This window comes from Pungitius pungitius, chromosome 19 (genome assembly GCF_949316345.1).
Source record: "Pungitius pungitius chromosome 19, fPunPun2.1, whole genome shotgun sequence".
Classification (NCBI taxonomy): domain Eukaryota; kingdom Metazoa; phylum Chordata; class Actinopteri; order Perciformes; family Gasterosteidae; genus Pungitius; species Pungitius pungitius.
Genome location: NC_084918.1, coordinates 12,226,498 through 12,248,325, shown reverse-complemented (window position 1 = coordinate 12,248,325; position 21,828 = coordinate 12,226,498). Strand labels below are relative to the sequence as shown.

Genomic DNA, 21,828 nt, shown 5'->3' with positions numbered 1-21,828 from the left:
AGCTGTGTGCAGAAGTAACTACAAAAGTTACACATTTAGTGTCTTTCTGTCATTAGATAGATGTGTGCCTTGTTGTTCAGGTTCAGCTTTTCTTCTTCGCAGTTTCAAAGTCCTTCATCACACACACACACACACACACACAACACACTTCCTTATTCTTCATTCTGTAAATTCCTTGTGTTGATTGTGTTCATTCCACGGTAGGCTGGATATATTGTAAATGAGCAATTAATGCTATTGAACATCTCATTAGTAATTTAACATCTTTGTTAGAAATAAATGGCGACGTTAATCGCCGTGAACAGTAAGGTGTGTGTGTGTGTGTGTGTGTGTGTGTAGGCAGGTGTGGGTGTGATTTATGTTGAGTACAAGACGGTTAATCATCCACCAGCTTTACTACCCAGAAGCTTTTCTCACTCGGCTCTATGCGTCTATTAGCATTCAGCAAGGCTCCCCTTTCACCTTCACACACACGCCAACACACACACACACACGCCAACACACACCCAAGACACACCGGTACTGCGGAGAATTTGAATGATAGAAAATAAGTCCTTAACAATTCAGAGAAACTTTCACAACTTAATCTCAAGCACATAATACAGCCGACTAATGTGATTCCCAAGGACAGCGAGTGAAAAGGGCCGCCAGCAAGGGACCACAGCTTCAAATGTTGCTCCACACAGAAATCGGAAAGAAGAAGAAAAAAAAGATATGGCTGTCATTCTCTGTGGCTCCATGACAAAGATTTTCTTTTCTTTATTTCCCCTCCGAGCGAGATAGCTCTCATTTGTTCTTGTTCTTCTCCCTTGTCTTGCATTCCTGACTTCAATCTAGAATCGTGCAAATGATGTCTTTTCTCTTATCTCGTCTGAACAGGAGAGGAGGCAGCAGACTTTTTTTTTGGAAGTTGCCGACGCTCCTCCCTATCAGCTGTACTGTAGCGGAGCATGTTTAACCTGTCTTGCTCTGCGGGCTGCGTGTGTGACTAGACCAGACACTTCAGATTAGAGCATGACAGATTCAGGCTTTGAAAGCTTGATGGCAACTTTTTAATATATATATATATATATTGCCTGAGAGGGAGGTGTTTAAACTAATTTAAAAACGATGGGCACCCTTTAAGAATTTAAACATTGTTGCTTTTTTCTTCAGAGTTCTAGTTTTGTCGCAGTAAAAAAGCCTCTGGAAAAGAAAGCAGTTAATAAAATTATTATGAAAAATTGTTTTACTTCGTTGTCCTTCACTTCACTTGATGTCTCTGCCTTCCTCCATCCTCTTTCATCATCCTCACCTAAGTCACCTGCACAGCATCAGGGTGGCTTTCCGTCTTCCCGCACTGCCGGTTGTGAAGGCGTTAATTCTCGATGAGGGTTGGCGCCTTCGCCTCCTTTGATTTGCTCCGTGGAGTGAGAAATCACTTTCTCAATGAGAATAATTGAACACGGGCAGGGGGGTGCCAGCTCATTACCCACAAATCACAGGGAGCAGGGGCACCTTAGCCGAAGACAATAATGACTTCAGGGAATAAAACGGGGCCGCCAGCATGGAGCCAAACCGGCGTGGGCAGCAGAGAACAAAGCTGGGAGGGGAAGATGCACACTCTTACCAATGTTCCTAAGGTGAAATCATTGTGTGCTTATCTTCCCACATTTTCATTTGAATGCAATTACTTTCTTTTTCAGAGAGGGGCTGAGTTCGGCTTTGGAGGGCTGCTGAATCAGTTGTAGGAGGGGAATGGCCTATATTGATGCAAGATTCTGCTTTTATGAAGTTTATTAGACGCATCTGCTTGGAAGCCAGGGCAAAAAGACTGCAAGACCTTATTCCCCATCTAAGGACAAGAGAGAAAACCAAGTTTAAAAAAGCCGAGTAAAGTAGACCCTGCAACAGCTGGGGCTAAAAAAAGCCCTCTTTGTGCCCAACATTAAGGCTCTACATGGACATCTGTGATTGACAGTGATAGATTTATTCACTCAGATTTATTTGATTTCTCTCTACTTTCCACTTTCTCACCTTCTCCTCCCTCACAGCTTTTACTTTAAAAAAAAATAATTTCCACTCTCCGAAGATTGCCAAATGAGTCCACTCTGACACAATGAGGTCCATTGTCACAATAGGCTTTTCACTCTGTTTTATAGGTCCCCTTGGGGGGCGGGAAGGCAATGCTTTTAAGATGCTGAAGGAATGTAATAAGGCCCTGGACGACAGTAAACATCCACATCCCAGGGCCACAGAGAAACACAAGACGGGCCGGTTCGCCATCTCGGCAAAGGAGACCCGATTCGTTTTTATCGGCTGGAGAACAAAAGCGGTCACAGTTGGATTTGGACTGAGAGGAAGGAGGTGGTTTCAATTTAGAGTCAAGGAGATGGAGGAATAGCAAGCCTTTAGGGACAGGAGTAAGAAAGGGACAGATGGTAGGGGGCCAATCACTTCATTTCTGCTCATGCCATACAGATGTAACCGTGGCAGCCGACCACTTTAGGCTGCACCAGTACCATTTGGATTCATTCACACATTACTCTGAGATCCATTGTGCACCATTTCTGTCCAATTAGATATCAACATGTGATAAAGAAAAGCCCTACAGCTACATATATAAAGGAAATATATAGAACATTTGTTCCAGCGTAATGGTTGTAAAGGTTCCGGAGTTTTTGAATAGACGGCCATTAACATATAGTCCTGTGGATAATCAATTCAATCACACATGGTGCAAAGCTGCTGGAAGTATGAAGAAGACAAGAACACAAGAAGCGCTGACAACTCAGATTTCTCGTACCTCGTAAAGGATGAGAATAACATCTTGTTTTAAGTAGAAGTCTGTTGTCCGTCAGCTCAAGACATTTATTCTCCACCCAGAAGTCAAATGATATCACGCTGGACTGCAGTAGCCTACCAAAACCGGTGATACATTACCTGTTTCAAGCTAGTTTTAATCCATCTTAAATTACACAACGGAACACCACCTGGAAAATCTTTTGCAGCAAAACATGCAACCATAATTCTTACAACATATTGTATGGTTTATATATCAAGCAACATTCTTAAAACCACACAGCAAGATATTTGACTAAAATGAAACAAAAAAGCAGACTTAAAAAGAATCACATCAAACCAGGAATAGTCATGTTTCTACATTTATTTACATACAACCACTAATAATTATGTGAGGAAATTAATTGATTCATATTTCAATGTGATCATTTTCACAATCAAATAAATCCCAATATAAATGAAATATGAATGTTCCATTGGTTTCTGTGTTTATTCATGAATTCATTTAATTCAGCTCTGGCCTTTAGAACCCTCTATATCTCAGGGCTTGATGGCCACATTTACAAAAGCCCAAAAAGCATCAATTGTCACCGTAGCATGGAGCACCTCCGTAATGGGCCACCATTCTCCCCCCGCAGAGTTTCCCATCGGAATTCTCTCATCTTGTTCTCGGCAGACCTGCCACAGGAGCTGTTGTGTAGAATAGCAGCCCTACTGAGCGCCATCACACCATACTCTGAGACTCCCACATGTAATCATAACTTCAAGCAGAACCACACTGACAGCCAATTCCATTTAAAAAACTGTGGAGCGGGGAAACACCGGTTTGTTTGCTTGTTGGGGGTTTTTCTGTGTGTCGGTTGAGCTGAATTCTTCATGTGATTGACTGCAGCAGAGTAGATACGTGGATATGTAGGGATGCCTACATATGGATGTGGTTCTTCTCGTGCACAAAGCGACGGCCTACGCCGCGTTCCGTCTTGTTTGTTGTGGCGCTGATGATTTCTCCGTGCTCTTATCTCTGTCAGTGATTGCAATCGCTGTTGTATTTAGCCAGTAAATTATCTTCAGCTCTAACTAGCGCCCTCCTTTGATCAGTTGATATCTCGTTGATCCACAGAGCCACGACGTACGCAGGGAAGGCAGGAAGGTATTTTATATCATATGGACGTTTGTGTAACTCAGGCGGCGCACCCCCCCCATGTCTGTTCTCTCCCCTCCCTCCATCTTCACTAAAAGGTGCCCCCCACCCCCATCTTGATACCCACCCACACCTCGGCCCCTCCTCCGTGGTTTTTGCTGGATTACGGCATCTCTGCCGGAGTCTTTTGGGACCTCTCTTCATTACTGGCCCTCCACAGGCCCCTCATCCCCACATGGCTTTCTTCATTTAGCCCCAGCCGGGAGCAGGGACTCGGCCAAATGGCTTTCTGCGCCCCCCCGCCCCTTATCCGAGAATTTCAGTTTCCAATTAAAACAAAATGGAAAGCACCCCGCGCCTTACCCCATGCTCCCACGACGCTACAGATGAGCCCGCCTCCTGCCCCCCCCCCCCCCACTAGCTCAAAAAAGGCAGCAAACAACGGTATATTGTCGAAGAAGACCATGCACCCCTGTTATAACTCGCCGCAATGTGTACCAACACTTTACTTGCCACTTGATTATTCATAGTTCCACATCATTCACCTCATTCCCTCGTCTTCATTTCCTCGTCTTTACGTTCAGTGTATTTAGAGTGCAGTTTATTGATAGCCGCCCTGCAACTCAATAATCCACTGTGTGATTCTGACTCACAAAATGAAAATGCTGGAAATAATAACAATAAAGGATGAAATGTGTTTAATTGCCATCCAGGGCTGAACAGCGGGTGCTTTCATTGAAATTGAAACACCCGCTATTATTTCAACAGGGGTAAACTTTTGCTCACTGACCTTCACAGTTTGAAAGATGGATTAAACGTTCTGAACAGTGGAAAGCAGACTGTCCTCCTACTTAATAAGCTCAAAATGATGATTAATCTGTGGAAAGCGCCACGGAGCCCTTTTTAATGCATGGATAAAGAGCCAGGATTCAGCTGGGACCGGCCCCTCAGCTGCGCTGCGCACTCAACCCCCGGGATTATCTGTTCACAACCACCTCCCCTCACCTAAGCCAGGTGTCTGGAAGGGGATAATATCCCTTTTGAACAATTTGTTCACGCATCAAAACCTGGGAATCTGCTTTAAACACCCCCTTTGAAGTGCTATTCTAGTGCAACATACTGTGCACATTCAGACTGTTTGGAACACTTGGCCCGCTTGTACGATGAAGAAGTGCTCTGGACGGAAAGGACGGTGACTTTAACTCAATTCGCAGTCTTTCCTCCCCGCTTGAACCTCTGGCTCGCCGGTGCAGGGACGGTCTTCTCCGGTTGCGGCTGTTATTGATGAGGTTTGGAAAAAGTCTCGGGCCTCCTCGTCCGCTTCAGGCCTTTGTTATTGACCTGGTGATTGATTTAAGCCCTCATAATTAGCAGGCCTAATTTAATTAAAGTGCAATTTAACGATACAGTGGTCAAAGGCAAAGCCAGCTGTGTCATTGATGGATCAGTCCAGGCCTGATGTGAAGCAGGCGCTGGCAGATGATGCATTCGGCACAAAGCAGGTCCCTGACTGCCGGCTTGGCAGAGACAAAGGAAGAGACCAAGATTGCAGTTGAGAGAGAAATAGAGGAGTGGAGCGAGAGACGGGCCTTTGTTTTTGCAAATATCAGGTCAGAGAACTGTCCGCCTCTCGGCCCCACCCCTCCACATCTCGCCGCCCTACGTCCTGATGTGGACAAATGCAGCCTCACATCTCTGATCTAATTTGCTTAACAGCATTAGGAACCTGTCTGTCCCTGTAATTTGCTTCAAGTGAAGCCACATCATAGCCCGAACTTCCATGCGCCAGAAGACTCTCTCTTCTAAACCCAGCAAATAGAGAGACAGATGTAAGGGCTGGAGAGTCCTGTTGATTCAAAATAGGTTATTCATAGTGAGTGTTATATTAAATTTGGTAAATCAAGGATACACTATATGGTGCATATTGTAGACAGGAAAAGAAATTGCAGATAAGATGGGGCCTTTTATTTATTTTGATTGAAATTGATTTGGATTCAAATCATTCAATTAAATGATGTCTCTTAACTGTTGGCGTATCAGGTGTGCAGGAGGTTTCAAAAAATGGGCTTGTCATGCTGAAGATGAAAGTATCTTGATTTCCGCAATATAGTGCTAGCATTAGCTGATCATATCCCCTCATGGTGCTATCAAAAGCGCCATAAGAAAGGCTGCATTCATAATGGAATTGTCTGCACTGACTGTAGAGGAAGTCTAAACTTTACTGTGGGATGAAGGAGCCGAATCCTAAAAGCTTGTTTTCTTCCAACTCCGAGCACGTTTCTTGATGCCCATCCTCATTCCCCACCGTCTTAGCCCAGCACAACAACTCATACATGACTCCCTCTCATCGTCATCAAAAGGAATAGGACATCCGTAATGCCAGGGCTCTCCTTTGAACGCGGCTTGGGCCCAGTGGGTGCATGGTATGAAATATGAAAGACAACACATGTCCTCATCAGAGGACAGCCGCCGCCTGGGCCTCTCAACTTGGCACACAAACACAGGCCCGTGGTATTGTGACCTCGCTCCATCCGTCTCGCTCACGCACACGTATAGCAAGCAAGAGAAAGCCGGCGCCGGGGTCACACTTTGATTTTCTTCCAGATCTGTGATTTCCAGGCCAACGGAAAGCTAATAGCTCGCCAAGAAAATGAATTCCAGAAACATTCATTTTGAGCGTGCCGGATACAGGAGGTACAACGCTGTACATTCTCAGCCCAACTCTCACATCGCTCATCCCCATTGCGGCGTATTGAAATCCCTATCAGCTTACGTCATCATGACCCTTAAGATGCTAACAATGTGAAGCGGATAAAAAAGCATGCTGGAACTGGTCTTTGCCTCGCTGCTGACAAGCTATTAGTGCCATTTAGAGAACTAGCGGGTTGGACGAAGGGGGACATTATGACCCTTCATCATCCACTAATCAGTTTAACCCCTCTCTCAGCCTTTTATAATGCTCCCCCATTCCCAACATAAATGTAAATAAGTATCTCATGATCTCAGTCATTGTGATGGATTGTTGTTTTAATGCCGCTGGAGTCTGACAGGGCTGGCTGAAGAACGAGGGGTTAAGGATGGCAGAGAGAGCTGGTGGGGCCGGGTCGCTTGGTGCGGCGGTCATGCTTTTTTTGGTGCGTTGTTTGGCCTCCGATACCAATGTCCTCCAAGGAGATGAATATGAGGGATAAAAGGCCAGCTGTAAAAGGCAGAATTCTGGTGAAGCTATGACCAGCTCACCCGACACTCCGTATCCAATTTGGGATCATCGGTGGGTCAGATTCAGGGGGAAAATCTTTGCGTCCAATGCGGTGAAGCTTATTTTAACGGCTGATGGATTCAGCGTGATTCTGGCTCCGGTTAAGATGAAAACCTATTAGTAATTACTTTAAGAGGTCAGAGGAACTTTAATAGGACAATTAGGAGTCATTACCGGCGGTTCGTCTTTGTATGTCAATGCCACCGTGCAATGCAGCCACACTGTCAAGTCCTCTCTTTCCGCTCTTGTCTGTTGTACAGTGTCTAGTCAAACTGCATTAAGTGGAGGTAATGAGGGTTCAATTATGGCTCCTTAACCTTTAGTGAGGAAGAGGAAAAAGCCTCCGCTGCTTTCTTTCTTTCTGCACGTCTGCTTGTATTGTTGTCGATATGGTGTTTCTTACCAGTTGTACACTTTCTGCGGGGGGCCGTGTGTCCCGTTGCGTAATTCAAGTTTTGTCTCTGGTCAAATAGCTTGTTTCCTTCATATAATTTGTATTCATTCACACTGACTGGGCACAGGACATTGTTGTTATTGTTGTGCTGGGCACCGGCAGGTCTCGACACTAAGCCCTGTTCCACCCATGAGGCTGTCTCACGGACCCTGAAGGAGGAGGACGAGGGCTGGCCAGGAACATGGCACACGCTGCGACCTTTGAACCTGTCCTTGTAAAGCCCTTGACACCAAAGATGGGCCCGGGTGGGTCCCCCCTTCTCCCCCCACCCCTGCAGATACATTGGCTGTACTTGGCCATGGCTAATGGCATGACACGCTTCCACAAACGCGTGTGCTCACAGGAGGTGTCCGTTAGGACAGTGGTTGATGGAAGATGACAGCCCCTCAACACACAGCCTTTGTCCCAACCCCCGAGCAGTGGGATTTAATACGTGTCTGTGTGTCTGTGTGTGTGAGAAAGAGAGAGAGAGAGAGAGAGAGAGAGAGAGTGCATACAGTGTTTCCTTGGTGAGCAGACAGCTGCTGCCTCCCTACCTCTCTCCCTTCCACTCCCTTCGCCTGGGTCCTCTCACCATTTTAACCTGTCGGTCCATTTGAAGGTAACAAGACTCTGCACTTTGCAGCCCCCCCACCTCTCTCTCTCTCTTTCTCTCTTATATGGTTTTCAATAATCTAATGCTGCAGCTGTCCGCTTTTTGAGATAGAGCGAGGGAGAGAGAGCAACGTGTGCCATGGAGAGTTGAGTTGAAAAGCTTTGTTGCTTCCCCCACTCCACTGGTTACCAAGGGATCAACAGGGTGCTAAAAGCACTCAAGGGGGAGGAAGAAACTGAGGGTTTTTTTTAGAGTTGGGAAGTGGTAGATTCAGATTTATGATAGAAAGAAAGAGAGAGCAGAGAAAGAGTAGAGTGGCAGAGATGGAAGCGTATGGAGCCAGTGCCTCTCATCTGCTGTCACTCTTAGCCACTGACATCGGGACAGACAATAAGTGGGCTGGCAGGGACTATACAAGGAGATGGCTTCCCCTGCTGCCTCTGGTCACTAGGAGCCGCTGACCCCCGCTGTTCTGACTCTGGTATCAGCTACTATAGAGGGCCTCACTGTCGGAGATGTCAGTCCTAACAAGTTGTTATTTACCATATTCAGCGCTGTGTGTTTGTCTGTCAGCGTCAGAGTCCAGTTTCTAATGAGGAGGCAGTGCCCGTGCTGCTTGGATAGTCCTGTTCTGGGCTCTAATGAACCACAGTGGCCACTTTAGCACTGCCTTCTGAATCCATGGTCAAGTGTCAAGCATGTGTTGCTGTCCGTGGGAGACATTTACTGGCAGTTGCAGCGTGTTGTGCATTCAAATGTGAGAGTAAAATTGAGTTTTTACATCTTAACAGGTATTTACTAAGCAGCGCACCAGGGCGGGTGTGTTATTTGTCTCAGCAGGATGTTCTTGACTGTGGGCTTCACTTTCGAGGTGCTCAGCGTTTGAACATTAATTCACAAATAACCTGACGAGTTGTGCAGTGATATTATTCCACTTTCATACCTGAAGTAGTTCAACTGTTCCAAGATGATCTTGGAAGGAAAGTCAACATCTGAATCAGGAGTGTTAAGCAGTTTGCCCAGTTTAACAAAGCAATACTTCAATTAGACTGAGTTTACAATAACTTGCATTACTCATTACTCTCATTCATAACTCCAGAGACTAACTTCACACACCAGCCCACCGATATCCAGCTGAACAAAATCATCACCTTGCTTGTGCTGCTCTCTTCTTTTTTTTTGGTAATTTTACCTGTCATATTCATGACGAACCACTTGCCCTGTGCTTTAGGTGAAGAACCACTCGCCCTCGGTAATTCTTCCACATTCTTTGTTCCATCACATGAGACGTCTCTAGTTTCAGCGGAAGGACGCTGAGAGGGATCCCACTGCTACCTCCTATTTGCATACCAACAGATTGTTGCTGTGCGCTCCTGAAGTCACTCACTTTCTGTGATGATAAGTTGTGAATCAGCGCTCCTCCCTGATCCCTCTGTTTTCTAATGACACAAAGGTGTCAAGCACCATCGTCTCCTTCATTATTTTCAACGTTTTCCTTTTCGTACCACAGTCTCTGACAATCCTGCCATATATCATTTTACTTTACATCACAGTCTATGGTGTTTAATTAATTCTTGTCCATTCTCCACTGTGCGACCTCCTGTCTTCATTTATGGAACTCTGCAGGTGGCCCAGTACTTTGTGCGAAGCACTTATATGCATAAAAAAGATAGAGCCAACCCACCTGAGGGGTTTTCATGGAAGGATTTGTGAATAACGGGCACCAGGGAACTCAGCTGACATGTAATTAAAGGGAGGGCTGACTGATTGACTGAATCGTTTTCACACCATACGGTCAGGGGGGGGAAACAGACAGGCGAGGTGAGTCGAGGTCTATTAAGGTAGAATGCTGATTAACATTTCATTTTTTTAAATAATTTTCTCTTAAAAATAAATAGAGAAGAGAGTCCCTGTGTGTCACGCCTCCTCCCTGTCGCCAAAGATATCGTGGGCTCTAAAAATACTTTGAATCCATTTCCATAAAGAAATCAGGATGGCACAACACCTATTTGGATGCTTGCTTGACATTTCAGAAAAGGGAAGAGAAAGAAGAAGGTGACGGGTGAGGGGCATGTGATGGGCGGCGGAGCCGCGGCCGCTAACGAGAGGCTTCAAGGGGCTGACACGCTCACTCAAATTAAATTTACTTTACTGAAATGTTGATGCTCAGCTTGGCCAGGCTCCTCCTGTAACCTGTAACCTTCAGCAGATGATTACTTGACTTTGAACCTTGCGCTAACAGGTATGTCTGCCTCCTACTCTACATGCAGCATGTCAGCACTGCCCGTAAGTGGCCTGCTCAATCCGAGCCATCCCCATAAAGTGAGCTCCGATGCGGATTTTACAACCCATTAAGGAGGGCACGAGGCTGCTCTCCTTTCCGGAGTCTCTAGTTAAGTCCTCAGACGTCAGCCGGCGCTGTAAAAGCCGCCGCCTCCCTGCCTAATGGCTCCGAAGGAAGATGAGCAAACGAAATGAAGAGCACAAGAGAAGCAAATGACAGCGGGCGCGACCACTTTGCTCCCCTCTACACCTCATCGTGTCCCCCGCAAAAAGAAAACCTGGTAGCAGGTGCCACGGCCCGGGTCAGACCTGTGATTGAGGGGCCATCGTTCAGGGCCACTTTGTCACTGCGGTTGCTGAGGTTTTTGTCAGGGGGGGAAGCGGTTTCTGCAGAAAGTCTCTTTTGATTTAGAATTGAGGCTGTTACTTGTTCCTGCAGATAATTGGATTAAAAGCCAGAGGAGAGATATACGCAGGAGAGAGGGAGATGCAAGCACTGCCAAAACGAAATAATGACATTGAGAGTGTGAGTCTTTTACTTTGCTGGAAGAGTCTTTTAATGATTTATCCTGTTTATCCTTTTTTTCTGTTTAGGAGGATGAGGAAGAAGAGCGAAGGAGACATGAAAGAAGGATTGAAAGGATCGAGCCAGTAGGGAGGGCTGATTCTTCATTGGAACATTCACCCGGATTCAGTCTAGAGTGAGTGATCAACAACAACAACAATAACAACAAGCCACACCTATAAAACATCATCACTATGTTTTTCAGCTGAAAAATGTAGTTTTTCCCCCCGTCCTGATATACACTCCTGTAGATAGTTTAGATGTCATTTGTCCAGGTAGGAGATGTGTTTCTCACTTATAGCTGCTGCCACAACAGTTTAGTTTAATGTATAAACCATGGCAGTGTTCTTGTTCTCATGGGAACTATTTTGTACTGTTGAGCCTTATCAGACTGTTGGACACTTTGAATCGTGTGAAGTTGAAGCAGCGCTAATGAAGCTGTGTTGCTAACCAAGGCGGTAGTCCACTTTCTCCATTCGTTGCCAGAACCTGAAAGCCTTGGAACATGAAACACAACCCTCTACATGTAAATATGATTTGGGCCTTTTATTTTGGTTCATCAGTGTCAACTGTTACCAAAGTACCATCGCCAAACACCTAAACACAACCCTCCCACCACATGACAAAGACAACAAAAAGCAGACATGACGACCACGCCTTCCCCCTTCAACATCGTCACACTCATCTCCATCGGAGCTTGCTTGGGTTCATTTGTCTTCATGTCTTTATCTACACAAATAAACCCCCCCCGCCTCCATTGCGCACATGTTTTTCAATTAATATGTCCACTTTTAGCACTGCGATCTGATCCTAATCACTTAATTGGAGTCTCCATTCGGGTTGCTAATTGACCCTGAGGTCCACCAACCTGACTTTGTAATGGATGACTTCATAAAGACAAGAAGATGCCTCCTCCAGCAATGAGGCCATGCCACCCCCCATCCCATACACCCTATTAAGGTCCTGTCATGTCTGACTGTGTCGTCTTTTATATCCGGCTTTTCTGCATTTTGTTGTCATTGTCATCCTCTTGTCATTATTTTATTCTCTGTTGTATTTCCCCTGTGCCCCCTCCCTCTTCTCGTCGCCTCGGCCTCATCCATCATCGACCTGCAGAGGCCTGCTCAAGTCGGTCGAGGTGTCCAACGGAGGAGGGCCCCTGGGGATCCACGTATTGCCTCTCAGTTCGCAGGATGCCAGGTAAAAGAAAAGGAAACAAGAGACAGTTATTTCCAGCATGCAACGTTTCTCAAGGCCATGGGTCTTGTTTTCATTTTCTTTTTGCTCATCATTTGACTTTTTTTTGTCTTTTACTCGGCCCTCTTTTTACTGTTCCATTCCCTTATTTCTACTTATTTGCTCAAGGCTGTCTCTTTCATTGACTGTGATCCTGCTGGACATATTTTTTTATTCTTTTTCTGTGAGCTCCTCCGTTGAAACACCAGGCCAAAGCCCAGCAACGCGCACATCCGAAAGTCTGCAAGCCCCCAGTGGGAAGAAGAAAACAGATGAAAAGCAGCTTTACTCATGACCCCGTTACACTTTTCTTTTATCTTAACCTCCTTATCTGCTCAATCATACCGGTGTCCACAGCGCTTTGAAGGTGACTCAGACTGCTTTTCTTTTGGCTTTTTCATTTATTTCCTTTTAAACGAGGAGGAGTGAAGATGACAGGGGACAAGAGGAGCAATACATCCCGGTTTACAGTTATTCCAACAAAAAGAATATATGACGGAGGAAGTGGCCGGATGTAATCAAACTAAAAGCTTGTGTATAACACAAATTCCCCGCTGCATGCCAAAACACTGGCACACCACCAAGGTGAATTCAACTACTCAGCATAGGGAGAAGGAGCCAGGGGAATGAGGTGGAAAGACAAAGTGAGGAGGTGGAATGGGGTGACATTTGAGAGAGAGAGACAGAGAGAGTAAGAGGATGGCTGTCATTGAAGATTGCTGTGTATCTTTTCTTTGGGACACTAATCCCATTGCTGTTTATAACCAAGTGTCAGGAAGCTATATTTAGCTTTGACCTCATGCGATTGACTCAGTCATAAGCTGTGACACATGTGAGTTATCCTGAGTCAGAGGAGGAAAGCGACAATTCATGGTGTGTGGTATCAAGCAATACTGCTTAACCTTTACATTCACATCCAGCTGTTTATGAACTATTCTCCTCCAGCTCCTCTGTATTCCCACAACATCAAACTGCATATTACCAGGTAAGCATCTGGTCCCAGACCTAGCATCTGGTCAGTTGGATGACGCTAATGGCCCGGCCCAGCTCTTTTCCTGTTTGCCGTGCACAAGGACAGGAGGCATTGGGCTCAGCGGACTGTCATTAGTGTCTAGACCAGGGCCAGAGGGGTCAGACAGCAAGTAAACCAGATAGAGAACAGGTGACTGCAGGCGCTGCAGCGTCAAGGAAGAGCCAAGCCAGAGGGGCACACACTCAAGGAGAAAGCTTAGACAATCTCTCTCGCTCTCTCTCCCTCTTCCTCTTCCTTTCCCTCTCACCCACAAATGCATGGATCCTTACCTGCATGAACCTCCACCCGTGTATTCTGTTATCACTACGGCCTCGCAGTGTGTTGCTCCACAGACTCTCGCCGTCTCTCTCGGTCTCTTACACGCGTTAACGCAGTTTTTGCTGCTACTTTGATTGCTGTGTACACCAAAACTGCAGTACATCTGCACACACACACACACACACAAACGTCTCTTGCAGATGCGTTATTCGCTTAATGAACTTCTCATTCTGTGACCAGTTTCGATTGTAAACAAACGGACATAATTGCCATGCATAAATGGATCCTGATTGGATTATTATTTGATTAAAGGCTGCGGTTGAGAGCAGGTGGTCTCTTTCAAATCACTTCTCAGCACTGCTTCCCGGCCACAAGATGGAGTAAACCCATTTGGCGTAGTGGAATGAGGAAGCTTGCATTTTAGAAGCAGTGGTTTGAATCGTCTGGCTACAAGCTTCTTGTGCTTTTATCAAACACAGTGACTCACAGCCTGAGAGAGTGCTTTTTTCCACCCCAAGAACTTGATAAATAAAACTAGATGAGGAGGACTAGAGACTGCTTTACAGTCACCACAATAACAGCGCTTTTCCTAAATCATCATCTTCTTTATATCTTTATAAGATGCCGCTTTATCCACCAATCCTTCCTGCCGCTGCTTTGAATACTAATCGGGGATCATCTGAAGCTCCTTCATCTACTGCGTCAGAAGTCATTAGAGTGTGTCCGCACTTAAATCTCCTTTTTCGCAATACTTTGTTTTCATGCTGCCAACACTTATGAAGATAAAGGACAATCATGTCTGCGTCCGCGCCGCCTGTAATTACTCTCTGTTCTACACACTTAAGCTGACCTGGCTCAGTCTCCCAGGAAGAGGGACCGGCCTTTTAAACTTTCATTTTGACTCGATGCTGAGCCCTTTACCCCCGCTGAGGAGCCGAGAAGGGTCCGCGGCGAGAGTGTGAATGTCCATGCTGCTTAGCCAATTAGGGCAATGTTCCCAAGCCTGGCCCCGTTTGACCAAAATGCTAAAGAGCTTTGCAAATGTGCCCTTGACTTGATTTAAATGCGCTGTTGTTTATGTGGACAGGGAGAAACGACAGGAGGTAACCGAAGATGACAAAGAGCACGTAGGTCCTTGCTGCTGATAAACAGCGTAACCTTGGTCATCTTAGTATGGCTTCTGAATACTTTAGGGTCTGGTATATATAACACTATTTAGTCATTTCCAAAAAGTAAGCACGTTTTTTCTTTTTTCCAGTTTCTTCAGTTTTTTTCAGTTTTTAGGACACTAAATGTTTTCACTCAGTCGGTCTACCTGCTTCCTCAGGCCCCGACGCCTTAGAGACGGATGGAGTTTGTGGTTCTGCTGCGAGAGCACATATCAGATCTCTTTGCATGCAGTTATCCTTGGGGCTTTGGGCTCACTGATGTATTTATTTAGAGGAGGGAATGACGGGTGGGGAGGGGGGTTTGAAGGTAAAGGTTGCCTGCTTTTGAAGGGACTGCTGAGCCGGCAATGCCGTGGAACCGCTCGGGTATTTATTACGATACCGCAAGCTCCCGTCTTAAGCTCCAGTGAAGAAAAGTGCACCGATTCCTCTGAAGCCAAAAGATGATCTCTCAGCTGTATTACCTGAAACGACCCGCCGCGTCATCCTCTTAAACCCGCCTACAGAAAGGCGGACGGAGAGCAGGACACACAGGCTGAGAATTGTGTTGGTAAAGCAGTGCTTCTCCAAGAAAATCCAGCTCTTTATCACTGCTTAGAGTTTACAGAGTTTACTTTTGGCAACAGTAGGGTGCTAAGTACTTTGGGGACTTTGGAGGAAGAAAAAAACAAACAATTATAAATAACCAGGCCATTAAACAACAACCAAACTCCACTCTGGATACCAAAGAGATTTAGCTCAGTCTTTGAAAAATTCTCATCTTTCTTACATTCCTGCTATCTTAATGCCATCTTCTTTAGTCTTCGTCATTAACTTTTAAATACAAGGACGCGGGGGATCCGACGTGCAACTTGCCACCTGCCGTTCAGTATGTTGGAATGTGACCGTGAGGTGTAATTGAGAGGCTGACGACGTTCTATCCGTAACCCATTGTCTCATCATTTCCAGGACTCAGGGCTTGCTCGTCAAGCGTCTGGAGCGCGGGGGGAAGGCCGAGCAGGAGCGCCTCTTCCAGGAGAACGACTGTATCGTCAGAATCAATCGGGAAGACATTCGCCACCTGCGCTTCGAACAGTAAGCTCTAAAGTTGACCCTCTGGGGTGTTGTTTGGTGTCTCTCACTGCTCAGATCCTTTTGGTGTGGCCCCTTCTGGTCAGGTGCTCTGAATGCCAGGCTGATCTTAATTCCTTTCACTTCTTCCAAAGCTGGGACACATGCTGATTTGTGTCCTTCCAGGGCTGCAGTTCACCCTGAGTAAATAGTGTTGCTGTGGATAAGTGGAGCCCACACAGCTGCACAAAGAAACAGAAATATGACTGACTTGGATGGCCTTCCTGTAATAGGTCTCAGTGACCTGCAGTCCTTCCCCACTGCTTCACACCCCACCGATCCGAAACCACCTACACTCCTCTCTCAATTCATTCCTATCGATTCATTGCTCCCCTTCATTTCCTAAAGTGGAATGAAGATATAAAACTGTGACTTTTCCAAACATTTACCCAAAGCCACCCCTCTACCTCACTGGAACACAGACACACACACATCAGCCATAGTGAGCTATCACGTCTTATCTACACCCGTGTGGGAGTGTGTGTCAGGCTGGGAATTAAATTGCTTCTTCTCCAGACTGCCTTCTGGAGGCAATGTACGGGGATCTGCTCAGCTCTCCCCCTTATCATCCATTGCTCCACAGGAAGAAATAGCCCAGCCCACAGTCATACTGGACACAGTCATCTAAAAACCACTGGGCTTAGAGCCCCCCTGTTGCATGAGTGACAGAAACCAAGTTTGGAACCCCTCTGCTTTTAGAAGTAGAGTCAGAGCCGAACCACTAAGCACAAACTCTATCACTGTGGATATTCATTTGATCTCGGCATGGCTACAACTACCAGAAGTAGAAGAACATTTGTGATAATCTCCAGACTATCATTGTTCCCTCACCACATTGTGTCGATGCGTTCATCCGAGCGTATTCAAAGCCACCAAGGTTTTAGGATCGTTTTCCTTTTCAAAGACGCTATTGTCATTAGTAAACATCCCAGTTTCCTTCCAAGCTTTCTCTACTGTGAAAGAGGCTTACAAACCGAATCCACGAGGGAGTGATGTTTTTTAGCATCCCGCGCTAACCCCCCACCCCCGCACGCCGTGCAAAACGCCGACACCCAAATGCATATGATGTTTGTGATTCTGCAAAAAAATGATACGAAGGACCAAAACTTTCCTCCCCTCCTGTCGCTCTCACCACCCAACATTTGATTTTGTGCCGCACAGAGCGACAGTTTAAAGTGATAGTCTAATCCCCTTAGATTGTTTTGCATGGGTAAATATTTTGAGGCGCTTAATCTAACTGAATGTAATGATGCATTGATGGGGTAATTTATTATTCAATCAGGCTCGCGTGGAGGCTGATTACTGGAGTGATGGCACTGTATATGTGCAGGTGCGAACATTTTTTGCGCAAACACACACACACGCTCAGTCAGTCATCATCCCCGAGTACGCGCACATGAGTGATTTTAGTAAATTACCATAAGAATAAAAGATGGGAGAGACCAAATCCTGCAGCATGGGCTTGGCACGCACGCTTCGCCTCCATGACGCCGCTCGAATGAAGTGCTGTCTGTTGGGGCAGAAGCAGCTTAGCGGCTGTCGTTTGGATAGAATCAGCATGGTATTACTGCCGTGGTATCGGGGGTCTGGAAACAGGAGGTGGGATTGTTGGAATCCAGAGCCCCAACGCGTCTCTGGCCCCTTATGCTGCAGCCTGGCTCGCTTCTTGCCCAGCCTATCTATATGCTAAGTGCCACCGGGAATCATCATGGGAATCATGTTGAGCCTCTTGTCTTGCCGTATTCCCCCCCCCCCCCCCCCCCCACGCCCCCTCAAAAAGAGCTCCATGTGACCGAGTATGTGTTTTGGCTATTTTCTTCTCATTTTGTGTGTAAAGTGTGTGCCTGCTTACTTTGGAAGCTCATTGTCTGGAAAGCTTCCTTGATGCATGATTCATCTTCTATGCTGTGATTGTTGAGTCCACTCATGTCCACACACAAACACACAGACTGCTCTACTGTTGAGATAACCCTTTACTTTATCTTTCACTGGCATAACATAGAATACATTCTGTCTCATCACTGACTCACCATTCTTATCTCATTCCTGTCTTGATGGTGGTAATTATAGATAATGTCATTTCTATCCTAGTCTGCTATGAGCTGAGTAACCCTGCGATTAGCCACGTCAACCTCAACTCTCCCTATCGCCTCTCATAACGTATCACTTCATTGCTTTTTTTATCCTTCTATATCTTTCAAGCTGTGATAGTATAATTTCACTTGTGTCTCTTAGCTCTTATTTCTTTTCTGCATCTCCTCCAGGGCGCAGAGCATTTTCAAGCAGGCAATGCGTGGCTCGGCCATCCTCTTCCATGTGGTCCCTGCAGCCCTGAAGAGGCAGTATGAGCTGCTGACGGCCCAGACGGAGCTCAGCCCGCCCCAGCAAAACAGAGTCCGCTTCAGTCAAGTCTCCATGCAGTCGGGGGATCGCTTCAGCCTAGTGGGGGGGGCAATGCCCAGACCTGGACCATCACCGGGCCTCAACCACGAGTAGGTTAATGAGTCACCCTGTGTCCTCCTGTCCGGCACGATGCCTTAGTGTGTAAGACGCAGAGTTGGAAAGCAAGACAAAAGTGATTACCTTGAAGCATGGTTAGGCTAAGGAATCTCACACACCCAGTGAACTTTTAATCACACCAGTCAATGACTTTTTATTATTCCGTTCAGTGCAGTGCATCCATCAATGTTTAAAAGCTACACTGTCCACGCAGGAGGACGGGTTTATAATCATTTCAACCTGAGGACTCAGAGTTCATGTCGCTGATCATCTTGTTAAAACATAATTTGATCTGCCTGTGGTTACTATTCATTCCTGTATTGTCCTTTTCAGAAAGCTAAACACGTGGGTGTTAATCAAGTAGGTCTTTATCTACAGATTTATAGTCTTAATTTCAATCCTATCTTAGATAAAACCTCTATACCTTATCTGTTACACTGAATCAATTACCTAAATGTTCCCCTCAACAGAGGTATAATGATTTTATTTTGAGACATCTTTATATTGTACATCGTACTTTACAATGTAGTAGCTTGACAGATGATATTTACACTCACCGGCCACTTTATTAGGTACACCTGTCCAACTGCTCGTTAACACTTAATTTCCAAGCAGCCAATCACATGGCGGCAACTCAGTGCATTTAGGCATGTAGACATTGTCAAGACAATCTCCTGCAGTTCAAACCGAGCATCAGTATGGGGAAGAAAGGTGATTTGAGTGACTTTGAACGTGGCATGATTGTTGGTGCCAGAAGGGCTGGTCTGAGTATTTCAGAAACTGCTAATCTACTGGGATTTTCACGCACAACCATCTCTAGGGTTTACAGAGAATGGTCCGAAAAAGAAAAAACATCCAGTGAGCGGCAGTTCTGTGGGCGGAAATGCCTTGTTGATGCCAGAGGTCAGAGGAGAATGGCCAGACTGGTTCGAGCTGATAGAAGGGCAACAGTGACTCAAATAACCACCCGTTACAACCAAGGTGGGCATAAGAGCATCTCTGAACGCACAGTACGTCGAACTTTGAGGCAGATGGGCTACAGCAGCAGAAGACCACACCGGGTGCCACTCCTTTCAGCTAAGAACAGGAAACTGAGGCTACAATTGGCACAAGCTCATCGAAATTGGACAATAGAAGATTGGAAAAACGTTGCCTGGTCTGATGAGTCTCGATTTCTGCTGCGACATTCGGATGGTAGGGTCAGAATTTGGCGTCTACAACATGAAAGCATGGATCCATCCTGCCTTGTATCAACGGTTCAGGCTGGTGGTGGTGGTGTCATGGTGTGGGGAATATTTTCTTGGCACTCTTTGGGCCCCTTGGTACCAATTGAGCATCGTTGCAACGCCACAGCCTACCTGAGTATTGTTGCTGACCATGTCCATCCCTTTATGACCACAATGTACCCAACTTCTGATGGCTACTTTCAGCAGGATAAAGCGCCATGTCATAAAGCTGGAATCATCTCAGACTGGTTTCTTGAACATGACAATGAGTTCGCTGTACTCAAATGGCCTCCACAATCACCAGATCTCAATCCAATAGAGCATCTTTGGGATGTGGTGGAACGGGAGATTCGCATCATGGATGTGCAGCCGACAAATCTGCGGCAACTGTGTGATGCCATCATGTCAATATGGACCAAACTCCCTGAGGAATGCTTCCAGCACCTTGTTGAATCTATGCCACGAAGAATTGAGGCAGTTCTGAAGGCAAAAGGGGGTCCAACCCGTTACTAGCGTGGGGTACCTAATAAAGTGGCCGGTGAGTGTATATGCAGCAGCACAAAGGTTTGGGTTGAAATGAATAGCAAATGTATCCTTTTCTCTTTTAAGGCAACGCTTCTCTTTCACACTTCCTTGAGCATCCTTGGTCCTCACAAATGAGCAGAAATATTAGGCCGACGGGTCATGCAATATGCAAGATTAGCTTTTGATAATGAGACAGACTGAGTTGCGCGCGGGGGAATACTTACACACAAAAACAACAAATATATAACCTTCTGTTGCAATCAAACATGCAGTTCTGTTATACTATTAAGAAAATCTTTTTTCTTGTATTCGATTGTTGGCCTGGTTTGTGTTGAAAACACAGACTACATAAAAAGGGCCTGCATGAACTAAACTACTTCTACTTCATTTTCCAGCACATTATGTTAGATTTAATCTGTACTATATGTGGGTATGTTTTACATAATCTTGATCCTCATCTTGCTCTTTAGCTACCAGGAACCCCTGGCAGGAAGCACCCCCGACCAGAGCCGACGGTACCCCACCTCACCCCACCACTTGGTCGCCCGGACCTCTTCATCCACCTCCCCCTCCCTGCAGCGCAGGATAAGCACGAACCAGACCACCAGTTCCTACTTGAAGAACAAAGGACGCAGATTCAACATCCAGCTGAAGAAAGGTAAGAACCAGCAGACACTGTAAAAGAGAAAACCCCCCCAGCATTTTCACGAGAAACTTACGCAGACGGGTCAGTAGTATATCTATACCCTGCCTATTCATACAAGAGCCATTATATAGCTGGAGTTTAGGCTACAGGCTCCTTTCTATCTTTGAAAATGGAGAAGCATTTAATGTCCCAATTTGTTGAGCTCAGTGATGTGACTGGCTGAGAATGTATTCATCATTCAGCTTCAGCCACCACTCATTTTCCTTTGAACAGGGCCCAGAATGACTGACCGGGGTTTGACTTTGCTTGGTGCCAGCCAAGTTAGTCACTTTATTCACAAATTATATTTGTTCTCTCGTAAAGTGCTCAGTGGAACAGATAATATTACAGCATGGAAGTGTGTGGGCCTCGCTGATTCTCCACAAGCCAGATTTAACATTCCTGCATGTATTTGCACAAGGTTCAAGGTTAATTTAATGCCACTATACAACATATGGTTGGAAAATAGAATGGTTGTAATTCCTTTAAGCTCCACAAAAAAAAACAGAAAACAAAAACATTTATTAACAGTAAGACAGAATTCAGACAAACAAGCCATTTTACTGAATTGATTATTAAGTGTATGTGACAAGCGGAACCGTAAGTAGTTCATCCTACTCTGCTACGGGAGAGCAGATGCAAATGACACCTGCCTCTCTCTCTCTCTCCCTCAGTCTTTCTTCTCCTTTTTCTTTATGTCTATGTTTGCCTCAATCCCCCATGTTGCACTCTGTCACCCCATCTACTCCCAGTGAGACACAAGAGACCTTCTCGTCATCTTCATGCATTCATTTCTCCCTAGAAAACAGAACAATGGGTTGAATGAGACAAGCATGAATCGCTGGAGATATTTTTGAAATCTCTACTTGCTCTTTGGTTTTGTTAAAGTGAGCAGGATAAAAATAACACACAAATCAACTACTTCTTAAAACCGGGTTTGTGGCTTGGTGCACTCAAGCTAGTCAACATGGTCTTGTGGTTGAAATATTAAGATTCAGCAATCAGTACT

General features: G+C 45.7%; 1 protein-coding gene across 3 annotated transcripts in view; it reads left to right on the top strand.

Annotated features, from left to right (window-relative positions):
- pard3aa (par-3 family cell polarity regulator alpha, a) overlaps nt 1-21,828 on the top strand; it is a 281,463-nt gene that overhangs the window by 109,594 nt on the left and 150,041 nt on the right. For all 3 annotated transcript variants that reach the window (XM_037455958.2, XM_062559226.1, XM_037455956.2), the window contains 5 exons: nt 11,108-11,214; nt 12,195-12,278; nt 15,723-15,848; nt 18,149-18,376; nt 20,605-20,792. In XM_037455958.2, the coding sequence (XP_037311855.2) occupies nt 11,108-11,214; nt 12,195-12,278; nt 15,723-15,848; nt 18,149-18,376; nt 20,605-20,792 (733 nt within the window). The remainder of the gene's footprint in view (nt 1-11,107; nt 11,215-12,194; nt 12,279-15,722; nt 15,849-18,148; nt 18,377-20,604; nt 20,793-21,828) is intronic.